This window comes from Anomalospiza imberbis, chromosome 3 (assembly GCF_031753505.1).
Source record: "Anomalospiza imberbis isolate Cuckoo-Finch-1a 21T00152 chromosome 3, ASM3175350v1, whole genome shotgun sequence".
Taxonomy (NCBI): Eukaryota; Metazoa; Chordata; class Aves; order Passeriformes; family Viduidae; genus Anomalospiza; species Anomalospiza imberbis.
Genome location: NC_089683.1, coordinates 31,632,366 through 31,648,565, shown reverse-complemented (window position 1 = coordinate 31,648,565; position 16,200 = coordinate 31,632,366). Strand labels below are relative to the sequence as shown.

Here is a 16,200-nt window from a genome sequence, read left to right as displayed (position 1 = left end):
GGCAAGTCTTCCCAGACAGACCCCTCGCATCGGGAGCTACAGTCATCGAGACGCCTCCTCCGCGCTCACTGTTGCCGCTGCTGCTGCTCCTCCTTCGCCGCTGCTGCTACTTGCTGCTCCCTCCACAAGGTGCCTCCGGAGCTTCATCCTTTATCCTCCTCCCTTTATCCAGGTCGGACGGCTGCGGCTCCCGCCGCTGCTGGCACCCCCGGAGTCATCACCGGAGGAGCTGTCCCGTCACCGACCCAGGCACCCTGCGGCCACCCTGGAAGGTCTGTGTGTGCCCGCGCAGGAGTGGGGTCCCCTGCCCGTCCCGCCGCCGACCCCCGTGTCCCACTCTGTCCTCACGCACCACGCACGCAGCCCCTTCCAATGCACCTTGGGCTGGCAGCTGACACGGGATTAAGAAGGAGCGTGTGTGCGCGCGTTGGGCTTGTCAGAGCCGGCTGCAGGCGTGCGGCCGGGCGGGCGGAGAGGTGCGGGGCAGAGCGCCCCGGGGCTGCTGGCTGTCAGCCCGGGGAAAGGCACGGGGGAGCCCGGCGGGATGCCGGTCCCGAGCGCTGCCGGCGGACCGGTGCCCGGGCAGAAATGAGGGCAAGGGCGGTGTTGTCCCGGAGATGGAGGCTCCCGGCGGCCGGAGGCTCCAGGCGGAGCCTGCTGTCAGCGCCCAGGGCGCCTGCAGGCGCGCTACCGCTGTGGCTTTGGCAGGAGCTCTCGCTTCCCTCCCTTGTGTGTACAGCTGTCGGTGATGCTTTATCCTGCTTCCAGTTTTTTATATCTTTGATAGGTAATGGGCTTTTCCTGCGGTTTTTTTCTTTTTCCGTTTACGTTAGTTTTTTCTTCTTGAAAGTGTTAAATATAGTGCACTGTGTGGTTTAGAAATGCTTTGGCTAAGCTTTTGTCGGTTGAATTAGCCTGAGATGGGACTGGCACTGTGAAAGCTCGGGATTGACTTTTTCTAAGTGGTCTCTAAAGATCAATGAGAAAACCTTTAGTCCTGACGCGACGTCTGTTGTGTCCTTGTTGAACCATGAGGTGTCCTCTGCCACCTCCAGGACTTCTTTCACACATCTAAATTCGCGAGAAGGAAACAGTGTTTCTAGACTAGCAAACGAATGCTTTGGCTGAGGTGGTGTATTTCATGAAGCAAAAACGTGTGTCGGGAATGGTAGACCTGCAGCAATGGAGAATTCCTAGATGCCTTTGTGAGATGATTAATTTCTGCTGCTTTACAAAATGATCAAAAGATGGCAGTCAAAGCTCGCAGGACAAAATGTCCTTTTTCGTTGAATTTAGGCTGTCCTTAAACTCACTGCAGGATGCTGTAGATCTGCCCAGGGGCAGCCGTTTCCCACACAGAGCAATGATACGATTTTGGAGCTTTCCGAGCATTTTAATACTAACCTTGGCCTTTCTTGTGTTAGTTTCATTATGGTCAATGCTGCTTTTCTGTTTAGCCGCTGGAACTGCCATTAGACTGAAACCTTTGCTTAGATTTTCATTGAGCTTTTGGTATTTTCATGTGCAGTTAAGGCGTTTGGCTAAGGCAATTATATACAGCTGCTCAAATGAAGCCTGTTAAGCTCAGTGTCCATAACTGGGAAATTCCTGGATCTCCATAGTGTCTTCCCACCAAATGTGCCTTGCTGGGTAGTTCTTTAGATGGTAGAAGAATATTGTTTTCCCTTTCAGTTGTTTCTGCGGATTAATGATTTATGTATTCTTCTTTTGTTTTGCTATTGGAACCTTCCTGATGAAATCTGTTGCCTAATTGCTTTTGGAATTCTCTTTCCCCCAGCCTAATTACGATATATGATGCATGTATGACTTTATTCATACAAATTGCCACCTTCCTACTTCTTGAGATAGAAAATCTGAAACTATAGAAACACTTACATGTGTGTGTATGTTCATATTAGACTTTACTTAGACAAAGAAATAATTTGGATGTTTTGCTGTAGTAATTGGCAGTAATTTTACATGAACTGGAGCATACAGTTATGAAGGTATGGCTGCTTGCAATTAAGAACCACTAACCTGGCCTAATCCCACTTCTTTTGCTAGACAACTTGCAGTGGTTGTGAGACTCTTATGCCTGTCAGCTTTATATAGTGTATTTTAAATATATTTTCTCTCAGGACATGTAAATGAATTATCAGATGTTGAAACATCATGGCTAGACAGACGTGTCAAATTTCAGATGTGTGTTACACACACTTCTGTATAACCTATTTCAGACTTTCACAAAATGAAGAATAGCGCAATTGTAGGCAGAACCCCTCAAAAAAGTTTTATTACAGTTTCCAAACTGCCTTGAGACCAGTAAAACAAAGCTAACTAAGTGGTTCAACAGTTATGAAAAAGGAGCCGATTAAAATCCCCAGCTGAAAGAGACATTTAGTTGATCCAAAGCAGGAATGACCTCTGAATTAGCTATCATCACATTCAGCGATGAAGTCATGGAGCTCCCTTCTGGCTCCTGCCTGTGTGTAGGCACAGATCTTCACTGCACTTCCCTGATCAAATTAACCCTAACTAAGTTAAAGCTTCATGTGCTTACTGTGATTGGAAAGGGTTCAGCAACAAAAGGCACATTATTGTGAGACGAGACTCTTCAGTTAGTCATGCAGATCTTTTGTCGTCTTGGACAGCTTTCAAGTCTAGAGGTTTCAACCTGGTCCCGTGGGTGGGGGGCTGGAGATAAGGGAACAAAGTGAAATCCACGGTTTGTCTTTTTTATGTTTCATGAATACACCCACGCAATCCTTTAATCCACATGTATCATTTCCTTCTCGTTTCTCCCCCTTCCTCCCTTCCCCATCATTGCAGATTCATTCATGTTGTTGTGATCTGAAAGGGCAGAAATGAAGACAGCGCTGTGCTCGGCAGTCGCTGCTCTGTGTGCAGCCACCCTCCTCTCCTCCATCGAGGCTGAAGGTAACCCTCTCCTCCTTGCCCTCTTGCCCCGGTGCCCCGCTGACTAGCAAATCTCCCAATCAGCCTTGAGCTACTGGCTCTCTCCCTCTCTGTTTTTGAGTGTGAATACTTCACCTTCTTTCTTTCTCTCCTTCAGAGAAACGCCTCTCCTTCCTTGCCCAGCTCCTTCTGTGTTCTCTTTCTCCTGGCTAATGAGCCGGACCGTAGCTCCCTCTCTCTGTCCCTCTGGTGTGCTGTCCACACCACCCCACAGACAGAACGTGGGCCAGCTGGTGTGGCCACCCGGGCGCAGTGCCCCGAGGAGCCCATTGCCACTGGTGAGCAGCCTGGCATGGCCGGGGACATGGCTCTGCCCCCAGGATGGACCAAGAAGGGCTGGTTTCTGGCCTCTTTTAGTAATGTTGAGAGAGGAAACGGAAAACCTACTACTCAACAACCTGCAACTTTGAAATAAAATGCTCCAACAGAGTCTGGCTCTCTGCGCCTGTGTGTTTTGTCCAGCTGGACACCTCGCCCCTGCCCCACCAGCCTGCCGGTGCATCGGCCTCCCCTGCTCGGCGGGGCGACCCCCGGCTGAGCCTTGGGGTGGCTGACCCTCCCTCAGGGACGCCTCAGCTTCTGTGGTGGCTCTGACCCGGGGAACACGCCTGGGAAGGTGCTGCCAGTGCTGTGACACGTGTCGTGGGCACTGCTGAAGGGAAGCCTGGGCCAGGCCTTGCTACGGCAGCCAAGGCTGCAAGGCTCTGGCACGCATGTGGTACTGTCACCTCCAAAAAGGCTTTCCTTTTCCTTCTCCTCCTCCTCCTCAGCCCTCAGCGCAGTCTTTCTGGAGGCTGAGGCCCCTGGCAACCCTGGCAGCATCTTGCCTCCAGCTGAAGATGTGGGGAGACCCATCTTCACTGCCACACTTGCCTCAAAATGGCCTGGCCTGGCATTTGCTCCCCAGTGGATTAACAGCAACCGCGTCCTGTGGCCTCAGTGTGAGCTGCTTGGCTTTTTGGTCATAGTCATGGCGTTTCTGCCAGCAGTGGCTTCCAGGGGAAATAAAAAGGCTAAACGTCCTGCACTGAAATGACTTGATCTGACCTCTGGGACTTGACACCATCGTAGGTGTGAACTCCCCTGGATTTACTGGAAAAAAACAGAAGCCAGCAGCAACTGGTAATTTTTTTTTTCCTTCCTTCTCTTTCTGTCTTGAACTGAAAGAAATTCCCTGATCATGGCCTGCCACAAGCTCCCTTGTCTGGACCTGGTCACCTTGGCTGATCTCTTTGAAAAGCATGGGGTGTCAGAGATGCCTCTGCTGTGTTTGCCCCCCAAAGCAGTAGTAGTAGTGCTTGCTTGGGGCATGCAGATGTAAAGTACACTGGCTTTCTGGAAAAAGATGGCATTTTTGCCAGTAGTGCAACATCTGGTCACCCTAGGAGAGAATCAGTCCATTGCCTTCCTCTCGTGCTGTGTTGCTGTTGGCAAAGGAACTGAAAAAGGTCATTTGAAGTCATTTTAGAGTTGCATTTGAAATGCAGGATGGTCATGCCAGAGAAAGCAGAGAAAGTGTACAGTTTTGATGGAGGGAGTGGATGTGTTTGTGCATTCTTCCCCATCTTAGGAGGAACTCACTTAGAGCTGTAGTAATATTGCTGTTGTCCTGCACTATGTATTGAGTATGTTATTTCTGAACGCAAGTGAAGGGGTTTTATTTAGCTACAGTGTAGACTAAGCCAGTCATAGCTTCAGTACTGTTAAAGCAAGCTACAAAAATGTATTTGGAGGAGCAGAGTTATAACAGCAAATCTTGACACATAGCTGGATGACCTTGATTAGATGTTGGAGGATGTACTATTGCCAAGCAAAAGAATGGATAAAACCTGATCTTGAGAGTTGTAGAGGGCTCTTGGACAGAACTTACATTACTTTGCACTCAGAAATGTTTGATAAATAAAATACCTAATTTACAGTGATCATGTTTCTATAAGAAAATTCTCCTAGCTCCAGAGTTTTGAAGCAAGAGCAGGGAAGTGTGGGGCAAAAAACTGTGGTGCTGAAAATGGAGTGAGAAATAGTGGTGCTGAAAATGAAAGTTCAAAACTAGGAGTGCCTTAGAACTTGCTGTGGTGGGAACTGCTTTTGTAGAGATTTTTACAGTGGGGTTTTTGTTTGCACTATACTGATCATTCTTCTGCACTGTTTTAATTTTGTGCTGCAAGTTTGCATAATTTTGTAAATTGCATCTTATTTACTTTAGCAAGTTATTTCCTTACTTATTTACTTTATTTTGGTGTCATTGCAACTTAGATTCTGTCTGCTGAACTGACTTTCTCCTGTGACTTTCTCCTGTGAACATTTGTGCCTTGGACTTATTTTTCCAAATTTCAGATCCCTTTGTGGCAAAGCTATCTCCCCCCACCAGTCAGTCAGTCCTGTGTCTCTTTTCTTGGTTCTTTTTGACTCTCCATGTACATTCACAGGACATGCATTTTAAAATTTCTTTCCCAAAGGTGTGGGTAGACACTTGATGGGATGAAAAAATGAGGGAGAATAAGGGAGATGGCCATTTAATGTGATGAAGATTCTTGATATGATGTAGAAAGATGGGATGAGAGCAGAGGAAAGAAAAAGCTTAGTTTTATTTTCTGCCCTCCTTCAGCTTTCATTTTTCAGTCTCCCCTGAGAGCAGATCTGGTGTTTATCTGATGCTGCTGTCCATAGATTCCTGAACTTTTCAGTATGAAACTGATTCTTCATCAGCATCACAGTTGCTGTGAAGTCCTTTGTGAGAGCTGTGCTCTGCTGCTCTTGGCAATGAGCAGTAAGTGAGCTGCAGTAATGGTGTTAGAGCTTTTCTACAGAGGTACAGCAGAACAGGAGTTTCTAGCTGGGCAGTCACTGTAGGAGTAGAGGGGGGAAAGCCCATATATAGTCTAAATGCATTCATGCCCTTTCACTGGGGGAAGTTGTTTGTTTACAGTGGTCAAGGAAGCAAATCTGTTTTCATGCTCAGCATTTTTACTCTTTTCTTTTACTGTGAAATTTTTCTTGTTTTATTTTGCAATCCTTCTGATATCTCTCTCCCAGCTTAAACTCCTTGTGTGTGATTCTATATTTTATACTTAAACATAAAGTTGTTTATACTTAAAGTTGTTTTGTGCCTTTTTAGTCCAGCACAGCAATACTCCAGTGCATTCCATGTCTGTCCACATGTCAGAATTTCTTTTTGTTGCAGTATTTTTTTCATCTGTAATCACAAAGAGCCAAGGGCTCTTATTCTAGTCATAGTTAAGTAAAGTATATTGGCATGTGAAGAATCTATTTATTATAACCTCAAGTTACTGCTGTGATGTTGTCATGGCTTCTGTAGCATATCATGATTCTTAATACAGAGGGATTTTCAAAGGCACAGGAAATAAATGAGGAATTAATTGGTTTTGTGTAGCCTAACTGAGCTTCTGAAGGTGCTGACTTTTCAGTTTTTCAAGAACTGGTTCAGACCTAGAAAAGTCTGTTTTCTAGGCTGGAAGTAGGGAAGGAGGGCATCACTGATCCAGGTGTAGTACCTCTGTGTTGCACCTAAAACAGTTTGTCTGGTGAAAAATCTGTTATCAGGACACCCAGTATAGTAAGTGACAAATAATTGCAGCACAGCAGTTGCAGAAGATTAGAATTTTTGGCCTGTAATAAAGCTGTGTTGAGTACATTAATTTTCATTGACTGAATGATTCAGAGGTGATCTGGGATAGCTGAAACTTTTGAAGTTTTGAAACTGGTTGGTAGAACCATTATTTTATTATATTTTGATGGCAATATCTTTTGAGAAAGAAGCTGTTGATTTCAAAGTTCTTAAATACAGAGCCATGTAGATTAACATGTGAAATTGAAATTTTTATATACATGAGGATGACTATACATCCCTGTTTTTCCTGCTGCTAATTAGAAGCCAAATATACATGCATGTGTAAGTGCATATACACATACATATACATATATGTATATATATATGCTCAAACTTGTAAAATTTGGTAAATATTCATACATACGATGTGTATATATATATATATATATATATATATGGGTCATGTTGAGATATGTATGTATTTGTATAGGTATATAGATTTAAATGAATTTTTTTCAAAGTACATTTATGAGCTATGCATCCTCAATTTTGAAGAAATTTCATAAGCATATATAAAATTTAAAAATGCAAAGATACAGATGGCAATGTTTCTGTGTTGTGATTGGCAATGAATATCTAACAAGTCTGAGAAGCTGCTCTTTTTAGAAGCTGCTCTTTACTACATTTCTAGGCTGTAGGTCATTCCAGTCACATTGATAATGCAGGCTTCAGAGGAGCTTAACTGGGGTCATGATCTAGTTAGTTTTACCAAATTCATACCATTTCTGAAAAAAACAGTAAATGAAGAATTCTGGCACCTTCCAGCCTCAGCAGGCCTTATTGCTGGAATGGTAAGGCTGAGCTCACTCTTCAGCTTCTGTAGACTGTATGATACTTTAACATGGGCTAACACATTATTTTACATGCTAATTATAGTGTGTCCTTTCCAGTGATGGAATCACAAAATACGTTTCACATAGGGATTGTAGATGGCAGCTACTTCCAACTTATATCACTTTTAATCTGGTTTTAAATATAAATTACTTGGTATTCCATTTACATTTTATTTCTGTCTTAAGGTATTCATTGGGATCCTCTAGCAGTCACATTATGTTATCTGCAAAAAGCTGTAAAATTGTTGTATTTCCTGTGAAGAAATACAAGCTAATATAAGACATATAAGACCTGCATAGCATAAGAAAGATGCTTTGCCCTCTCTTTTTTTTGTTTGTTTCAGAAATTATAACCTTATTACATGTGTATAATACTCAACTACCGGCAATGTTTTAAGTACATGATATCTGATTTTTTCCTTTTGTTTTTCTTTCGTGATGCATAATATAGAAGATCCAGTTAAGGAAATTATCATAACACAATTCTAAGGGTGGTCAAAATTCATGCTGTGGGAATATGATTGTTGTACAGCAGGATATGTTTTTGCTACTCTGGAAAACTGTAGGGGAACCATGCATTTCTGTGCATCAACAGTTGGGTCACTGTATGCAGCAATACTACAACACCATGACACGTTATGATCATGGTCCTGTACCTTGACAAATCTGTGGGAGGTTTGGCATGGATTTTGATGGACAGAGGATCAACAGTGTCACTACACTAAGAATAGGTGCAACTTCACTGCTGCAAGTAGCCTGACATCAAGACTGCTTGATGGAGTTAAGCTGCACTCACACGTAAGCTTTTGTTGAGTGAAGTTTTAAGGTTTGTCCCTGTAAAGGGGCAAACTCCTACTACAACAAGGGGCATTTTTTTTCCTAGATTCTGGTTTGATTCAGTATTGCAAATGTATTATTTTTCCACTGGTGAATTCCCTTCTGGAAGAAGAATTTTAATGAGATGGAGTAACAGTTGCCCTGTTTTATTATTACAATAAGGTTTTTATAATCTAAACATTTTTCTGTACTTCAGATCAGCTTACTACTCTCAGTCATATGACCATGGTTTGGTCTTCACCCCACAGCTGGTTTCACTTGGGTGAAATCTGACCCTTGTGAAGGTCCATGGATGTTTTGGAGATTCTGTTTGAGCATCAAAACCTCACAGGCCATCTGGAAGACATTTTGATGACATTGAATCCAAACAGCTTTTTTTTTCCACTCAAGCAAGATTACTTTTTGGATTTCTATGGGAGAAGTATTCAGTGCTTGAGTTTGATAAGCCAGCCATGAGGCTGAGAATGAATGGATTTAAAGTACAGCAATGAAGACAGGGATTAGGTGTCAGAAATAATTATGATGATAAAGGCAGTGAGGTTTTGGAGTAATTTCTGTGGGAAGCTCTCAGTCTCGACAATAGTAGAGGTCTTTAAGAATGATCTGAGAAAACATGTCAGGAATGACACACGGTGGCCAGTCTTGTCTTGACCGTGGGATGGACAAGGGGACTTTCAAGTTCCCCTGCAATGCCATTGTTTATGATCACCTGGATGAATGGATACATCACTCATGTGTCAATGTACTATTCTTGTTACCTGCCAAGACCCACATCTGAATTTTCATAAAACGGAAAAACATCCTTTAAAATGCTAAAGACTTTTCCTCACAGTCAGCTTTTTCAGTTTATCTGGAATCCGGTCATTTGGATATCAACAAGCTGGGCTGCTGCTGTCCTTCAGCAGTTAAAGCCTAAGTCTCTGCTGCAACATGCCAATTTACTTGCAAGGTTGGTGGTGCTACTTTTTCCATGTACTGATTTTTTTTTAAAAGCATGCTCAGGTCAGTTGTCTCTGCCTTTGCATTAAATTTGTCCTGAGCCATTGCTACTGAAACAATATTTTATAATGATATTCTTATCATCTAAATGTATTTTACTATTAACACATGTTGCATGATTTTGATACTAAGTAACTACCCTGCCATCTCTAGCATTGTGATACTCATAAACTGAATTATGAATAAACTGCATGCAGGCTAATGGTCTAATCTCACTGCCTGTGTATGGACAACAGGAAAAATAACATTTACTTCAGTACTAGTGTTATCTATTGTATCAGTATTATAAAGCCATATTATCCTATGGTCAGAAATTACAGAAAATTAAAAGGACAAAAATGTCATATATTTTTAGCTCAGTTTTACTTTTTGTAATTGGACAGCATCTTTTCATAATTAAACATTCTAGCATTTACTACTTTATCTACTTCTAAAATTATATTCAAATCTGATATGAAATCTGACTTATGATGGAGATCTTCTATGAAACAGAAGATCTGTCTTTTAAAAATGCCTGCAAAACTCTCTCACTAGTAGTTAAGGAAAGTATGGCTGGATCTAATCTTACTTTGTAGACCTATTTAAACAATAATATATAATACACCATGCACTGACAGTGAGTCAGTAAAATACCGCATGAATAAGCATGACAATTTTAAAAAGAGAATATCATTATAAAATATTTATTAAATGTCTTTGTGTAATGAACCTTGTACATGGAGGCTTTGTCCATTGTGGGAAGCTAAAAAAACAATAATCAACATTTCATTTACGTATGCATGATGCTGCAAATTAGCGTATGTAAACTATTTCTTTCTGTACTGTTCAGTTACTTCTGTCATCAGCTCCTACAAGTTTTATTTGCAGGCATTTGTTCAGTTCACTGGTGCCCTCTTAGCCATTTTCTATAAATTCTGTAAAATAAATGTCCTTAAATATATTTTGATGTTGTCTTTTCATAATTAACCATTGTGTTGTTTGGAACCATACTGGCATTTTATGTTAAAATGCTGCTATTAGTATGGGTACACCTGCTGCAAAGGGACATAAAACCAATAGTTTACACCTTTGAAACTGTACAGAAATCTGGTGTAAACAGGTAGAATTTTATTTTTGAGAACTTTGCATCAGCTCAAATATTTTGGCAAATTGCAACCACTGCTAATGTCATTTATTATTCCCTTAGTTCCTACATCCTTTGTTGCTATATGCAAAGTATGTCACTTAAGTGGCTTCTAGGAACAAAGGGGTGGAGTTCTCCATATTTTGTAATATAATGATGCATCAGTGTATCATTATTGCTGATATACATTTTGCATGTCTATTCCTATCTAGACCCTAACAGAAATTGTTTTACTGAACATTAGATGCCCAGTCTTTTCCTGTATTCTTTAAATAGTTTATTTTCTCTGCCAAGTTTCTAGATTTGGTGAAATTGATAAGAAACATCATATGCAGAGACTATATTAAAAAAGCTGATCAGTTCTTTGATGTCTAATTAAGAAGAGTACTGTGTTCTCCAAATCCTAAATGATCTCATGATATTGTAAGCAGGTTGTGATTTGGCATGCTTGTACGGATTGCACCCAGCATGTAAAAAAATTTCCTTTAATCGTTATGTGAAATGTTTGCATATGTGGTGATTATCTGTGAACTCATTGTACATGTATCCAAATGTGTTTTCTATTGTGCTTGATTTTGCTGGCCATTCTTGAATGTCTTGGCAACTCAAGAAACATATGTTCTGTGCTGTCCTCTGTAATGCATATACTCTTTGATGTTTTGTCATATTTTGTCAGCTTTTATTTTACTCTTTTTCCAACAATATATCTTTATATTTGTTGGAAACAAATTTATGCAAAGACAATTTTAGTAAGCTTTGCTCAACATTGTTTTATTTATTCATTTGCCAAAACTTGCTCAAGATTTTAAACATCTACCTGGTATAAATCTTTTGCAGTTAACCCACCATCAGACTTGAATTTTACAATTATAGATGAACATAATGTTCAAATGTCATGGAAAAGGCCACCAGATGCAATAGTGGGTTACAGAATAACTGTTGTTCCAACAAATGGTGAGTCCAGTCAATTTTTTTAATGTGATTCCATGTTTTGAAACATTGAGTTTATTTTTGCCTATATCTAACTTAGGTGTGAGAGTAGCCATTAAAATCTTTTGGAAGTTAGTGATCAAGCCTGGGTAGCAACAAAGGGCATACAGGAAAAACAGTGATTCTTCCAAGTTAGAGCTTGCCTTAGTGTTTACCATTTCAGGACAGAAAGTAACAAGTTTTGAATGCCTTTTCTTTGCAAGGAGCAAAAAGAAGGTAGAATAATCACTCTGCTCCTCTTCTATGCTTTCACCTTAAAGTTCAAGAATTGTATTATGCTGTGTAAGACAGCCGTTATTCTATTTCACTTTGAGAAATAATCAGTATAAAAGTGATATTGAATCAGAACAGGATATGATTTGTTAGCTGGTAGTACATTTTGTACGCACATTTCAAGTTTCAAATTTCCTGGAATTTATTAGAAACTTTAGCAATTTTTTCACTACAAAAAAAATCACATTAGCCTAAAGTTTCATGTTTCAATATTTATACTTCATGAAAACGGAAAGTTATTATTATTATTGGAAAGTTATTAAAATTATTATTGGATTTGAGATAGATTATTGCCTGATGCATTTTGTTTTACAGTCAGTTTATCAATATTATTGGATTTTAAGGCTGCATTGAGTGTTTTATATATTTATTGCAGATGGACCTACTAAAGAATTTACTCTTTCACCTAGCACTACCCAAACTGTCATATCAGATCTTATACCTGATGTAGAGTATATTGTATCAATAGCTTCATATGACGACAGAGAGGAGAGTCTGCCTGTTTTTGGCCAGCTGACAAGTAAGTAGCTGCAGTACAATTAGAAAGCCAGTTAAGATAACTGAGCGGTCATTCACAAAACTTGGCTTTGATCCAGTTCTCCAACAAAATTGCCACATACCTAAACTCTCCTTTGATGGAGCTGTCTGAACAGCCTTTTTCTATTAGTCCTAGTAGAAGCAGAGAAAATTTGCAAGAGATCAAAGGATACTAACATGGATATAGTGTCTGCCAACATCTATAGAATTCTTGGTAGGAGGCCACTACGTTTTTTGAGCTATACCTACTTCTAATAAATTGCATCTGCTGAATTCAAGGGGACGGCAATCACTGATGTCAGTAACAAATGAATTGAACTGGCATCCTGTGTGAGAAAGCAAACTATATTAATCAGATATTAATAAAATGTGACAGAATATACCTAAATGCATACTAAAATATTGAATTTAAGCTTTAATAATTTTTATTAATAAACAAAAAAGCATAAATTAAATTTAATTAAATAAAAATGCACAGCAGACTATTTTCTATGACACATTTGGTATCATATCTCAGGCTTCACAAAGAACCATGGGAAAATTATCAATTCTCCTGGGTGTTAGAGAGGGGTAATACTGGTATTTCTTCCAGGCATGTTGCAGTTAATTTTCAGGAAATAACTCTACAAGATGTACAAATACAGAAGATTCTTAGATATTTACATTTTCTGTATTTTGTGTCATGCTGAATACTGTGTTGTCAAATCTGTAAGTACAGGTGGTATATTCAGAACCTGCATTTATGTTTTCGTGTTCTGAAGCTTGTTAGATGCATGTCTCTAATTCCTTATGTGCTTTTCTTTGATGTTTAAAAATGTAACCCTGTTTCCCCCATTCATTCTGTCTTGTGCTTTGTGTAGTTCAGACAGGTGGCCCAGGAATACCAGAGGAAAAGAAGATTGAGGCTCAATTACAAAGTAAGTTGCTTTGCTTTTCAACTTCTCTGACATTTATCTTATCTGAAGTCTAGCTCGCAAAGTTAAACTGCGCTTCTGTGCTACCTACCAAGAGGTTAACTTGTAAAGTTGTGCATAGTTAAGAAAACTTGTGAAGGGACTTGTTATAGAAAGATAAGCTGCACTGAAAGATTAAAGTGCAAAGTTGGTACTGAAACTAGGGATTTCATGCAACTAACCTAAGAAAGTCCATGAGTGTCTTGGTCCTAACAACAAAAGATGTTGTGCTGTGGATAAAAGGCTTTGCAGAAGAACCTGTGCAGATACAATGGGGAAATAAAGATGCAAAGCACAAATACTAACAAAATAAAATATTTCTGTAACATCGAAACATTACAAAAAGTTTTGTATGGGTGCTTTCATCTGTTGTGGCATAACAGATCATGTGGATTAGTGTGAAAGGTGTCTCAAAGCAGTTCCCTTTTGATAATGACTGTTAGAAAACTCATATGGGTGTTCACTTACGTAAGTACTGTTTCCCCAGTCAAAATATCTCAGATTACATCAATATTTTAAATATATGTTTGCTTTGGCTTTTACCTACTAAGTTTCTATTAGACATTTTTTACTGATTTGTAAGAATGAAATTGCTCATTTGCTAATAGAGTTGGTTTTCCTTTTTTCTCTGTTGTGTTCCAGGATGCTCCATAAGTGCAATGACAGATTTAGTTTTCCTGGTGGATGGTTCATGGAGTGTAGGAAGAAATAACTTTGGGTATATTCTGGACTTTATGGTTGCCCTTGTATCAGCTTTTGACATTGGGGAAGAAAAGACGAGAGTTGGAGTTGTTCAGTATAGTTCAGATACAAGAACAGAGTTCAATTTAAATCAGTATTTCAGAAGAAGTGATCTTATTGATGCAATTAAAAGGATACCTTACAAAGGTGGCAACACAATGACAGGTACAGATTTCCCACATACATGTTTATTCAGCATTTCGTTTCATAGTTCAAATTTGCTTTAAATCGTAGTTCATGCAAGTCTAAAAAGACACAACTTGTGATGTTGGTTTTAGGTGAGGCTATTGATTACCTTGTTCAAAACACCTTCACTGAGTCTGCTGGAGCAAGAAAAGGCTTTCCCAAAGTAGCCATTGTCATTACTGATGGAAAAGCTCAAGATGATGTAGAAATTCCTGCAAGAGAGCTTCGCAACATAGGAGTTGAAGTTTTTTCCTTGGGTACGTTGAGTTTTTCTAATGGTTTAGAGATTAACTTTCATAAAAAGTTAATTTATAAGTTTGCAGATGGTGTGGTTGAAGAATTTCATTTTGCCCTCTTTTCATGTGTATGCCTTGAAATGGGTCATTTGTGCCCTCCAGAGTGGAACACATCAGTTGTGTTAATTTGAGGTGATTATGTAGCTCCTGCATGGAGATTGATATGACTGACCAGCATAGTTCAACCTTGGCCTCATTCTTCACTTATACCACTTTATTTTCACTGGTTGAAAATTGAGTCTGCCACCTCATTTCATTAATCATTATTTTGTAGTTTTGATTATTGATCATGACAGAGGGCAGAACTAATTTAAACTCAGCTTTACCCCAGGATGTTTTGATACCTCATGAGTACATTCACAGGTATCTGTATTTTATGTCTACTTAACACAGCCCTGTCTATTACAACTTTTAGGTATCAAAGCAGCAGATGCAAAGGAGCTCAAGCTAATTGCATCTCAGCCGTCACTGAAGCATGTGTTCAATGTGGCTAATTTTGATGGAATTGTGGATATACAGAATGAAATTATCTTGCAAGTGTGCTCCGGTGTTGATGAACAACTAGGTGAACTGGTTAGTGGGGAAGAAGGTGAGACACTTTATAAAAAATTATTTGTAGCTTCAGTTTGTCCCAATGTCTGTTGAGGAGGCTATCCCTACTTCCTTTGCTTTATTTCTAGATTTCATCCGTTGCCTCACTTAGAAAGTGTGGAAAACTGTTTTCAGTTTTGTGTCTTTAAACGCAGGATAACAGAACCTATGATGTAGCAGATTTGGAATAGCTCCATTATTCCATAGTTTCAAAGGCAACACAGTGATGTGCAGTTATCAGAGTCAGTTTGGACACAGGCATCACTTCTGTGGAAAAATGTATTCAAGGGAAAAAAACTGCTTGGTGAAGGGTCAGAATATGTAATGGATTAGAACCAAAGCATGAAAGCTGGAGAAAACTGAGAAAACAATGACATGAAGCTGTATCACTGCAGCTTTCTCACCCTGTAAGGTTTTAAGTAACTAGTTTATTCTTTGACAAAAATGGCATTAGAGATCACTCTGCTGTTGTAGTATTCTGCTCAAGTCTGCGTTTGTTCACACTTTCTATAATTTTCCTGTGAATGTAGCTTTCACTTTTGGTTGAAACAGTTTTAGAGCTGGGCAGCACTTCTCCTGAAACTTATGCTATACTTGGGGGACCACTCTCACTGATGTCTCATTTGGACTATCCTGTAATTAATTTCTATCTATTAATGCTAAAAAAACCCCAAAAGTGATTTTTAGTAAAGATCAAGCAAAGACAACTAAACTTATTCCAGAAATAGAAACTGTTAAGAAAATACGTTTATAATTGTAACTAATATTGCGGATTTGCTTTTGATTTCTTTCAGTGGTGGAGCCTCCTTCAAATCTGGTGGCAACTCAGATCTCCTCAAAGTCTGTTAGAATCACTTGGGATCCATCCACAAGCCAAATAACTGGCTATCGTCTGCAATTCATTCCAATGATAGCTGGGGGAAAACAACATGTATTGAGTGTGGGTCCTCAGACAACTGCTCTGAATGTTAAAGATCTCTCTCCAGACACAGAGTATCAAATTAATGTTTATGCAATGAAAGGACTGACCCCCAGTGAGCCAATAACAATAATGGAAAAAACACAACAAGTAAAAGTTCAAGTGGGTGAGTTTGGAGCCACCTTATTTTCAAATTGTAGCTCTTCACTGATGGAACCTCTGATGCTTATTTTAATATCATACCTTTATTATTTTTGAGAAACAGCTTTGCTTAGCATACTTTACTTTGTTTATGAGCAGTTGTGTGTGATACAC

At 39.8% G+C, this 16,200-nt stretch overlaps 1 protein-coding gene across 9 annotated transcripts in view; it reads left to right on the top strand.

Moving 5' to 3' along the window:
• The window catches only part of COL12A1 (collagen type XII alpha 1 chain), a 99,954-nt gene continuing 83,754 nt past the window's right edge, over window positions 1-16,200 (top strand). For 5 of the 9 annotated variants that reach the window (XM_068183846.1, XM_068183844.1, XM_068183849.1 and 2 more), the window contains exons 1-9: window positions 1-272; window positions 2,830-2,937; window positions 11,237-11,353; window positions 12,039-12,182; window positions 13,060-13,116; window positions 13,795-14,058; window positions 14,172-14,336; window positions 14,791-14,964; window positions 15,761-16,051. In XM_068183846.1, coding sequence (XP_068039947.1) covers window positions 2,865-2,937; window positions 11,237-11,353; window positions 12,039-12,182; window positions 13,060-13,116; window positions 13,795-14,058; window positions 14,172-14,336; window positions 14,791-14,964; window positions 15,761-16,051 — 1,285 coding nt within the window. In that variant the 5' untranslated portion in view covers window positions 1-272; window positions 2,830-2,864. Of the gene's footprint in view, window positions 273-2,829; window positions 2,938-8,525; window positions 9,227-11,236; window positions 11,354-12,038; window positions 12,183-13,059; window positions 13,117-13,794; window positions 14,059-14,171; window positions 14,337-14,790; window positions 14,965-15,760; window positions 16,052-16,200 lie in introns of those variants that run through there. The other 4 variants (XM_068183845.1, XM_068183847.1, XM_068183853.1 and 1 more) reach the window with 4 other exon arrangements.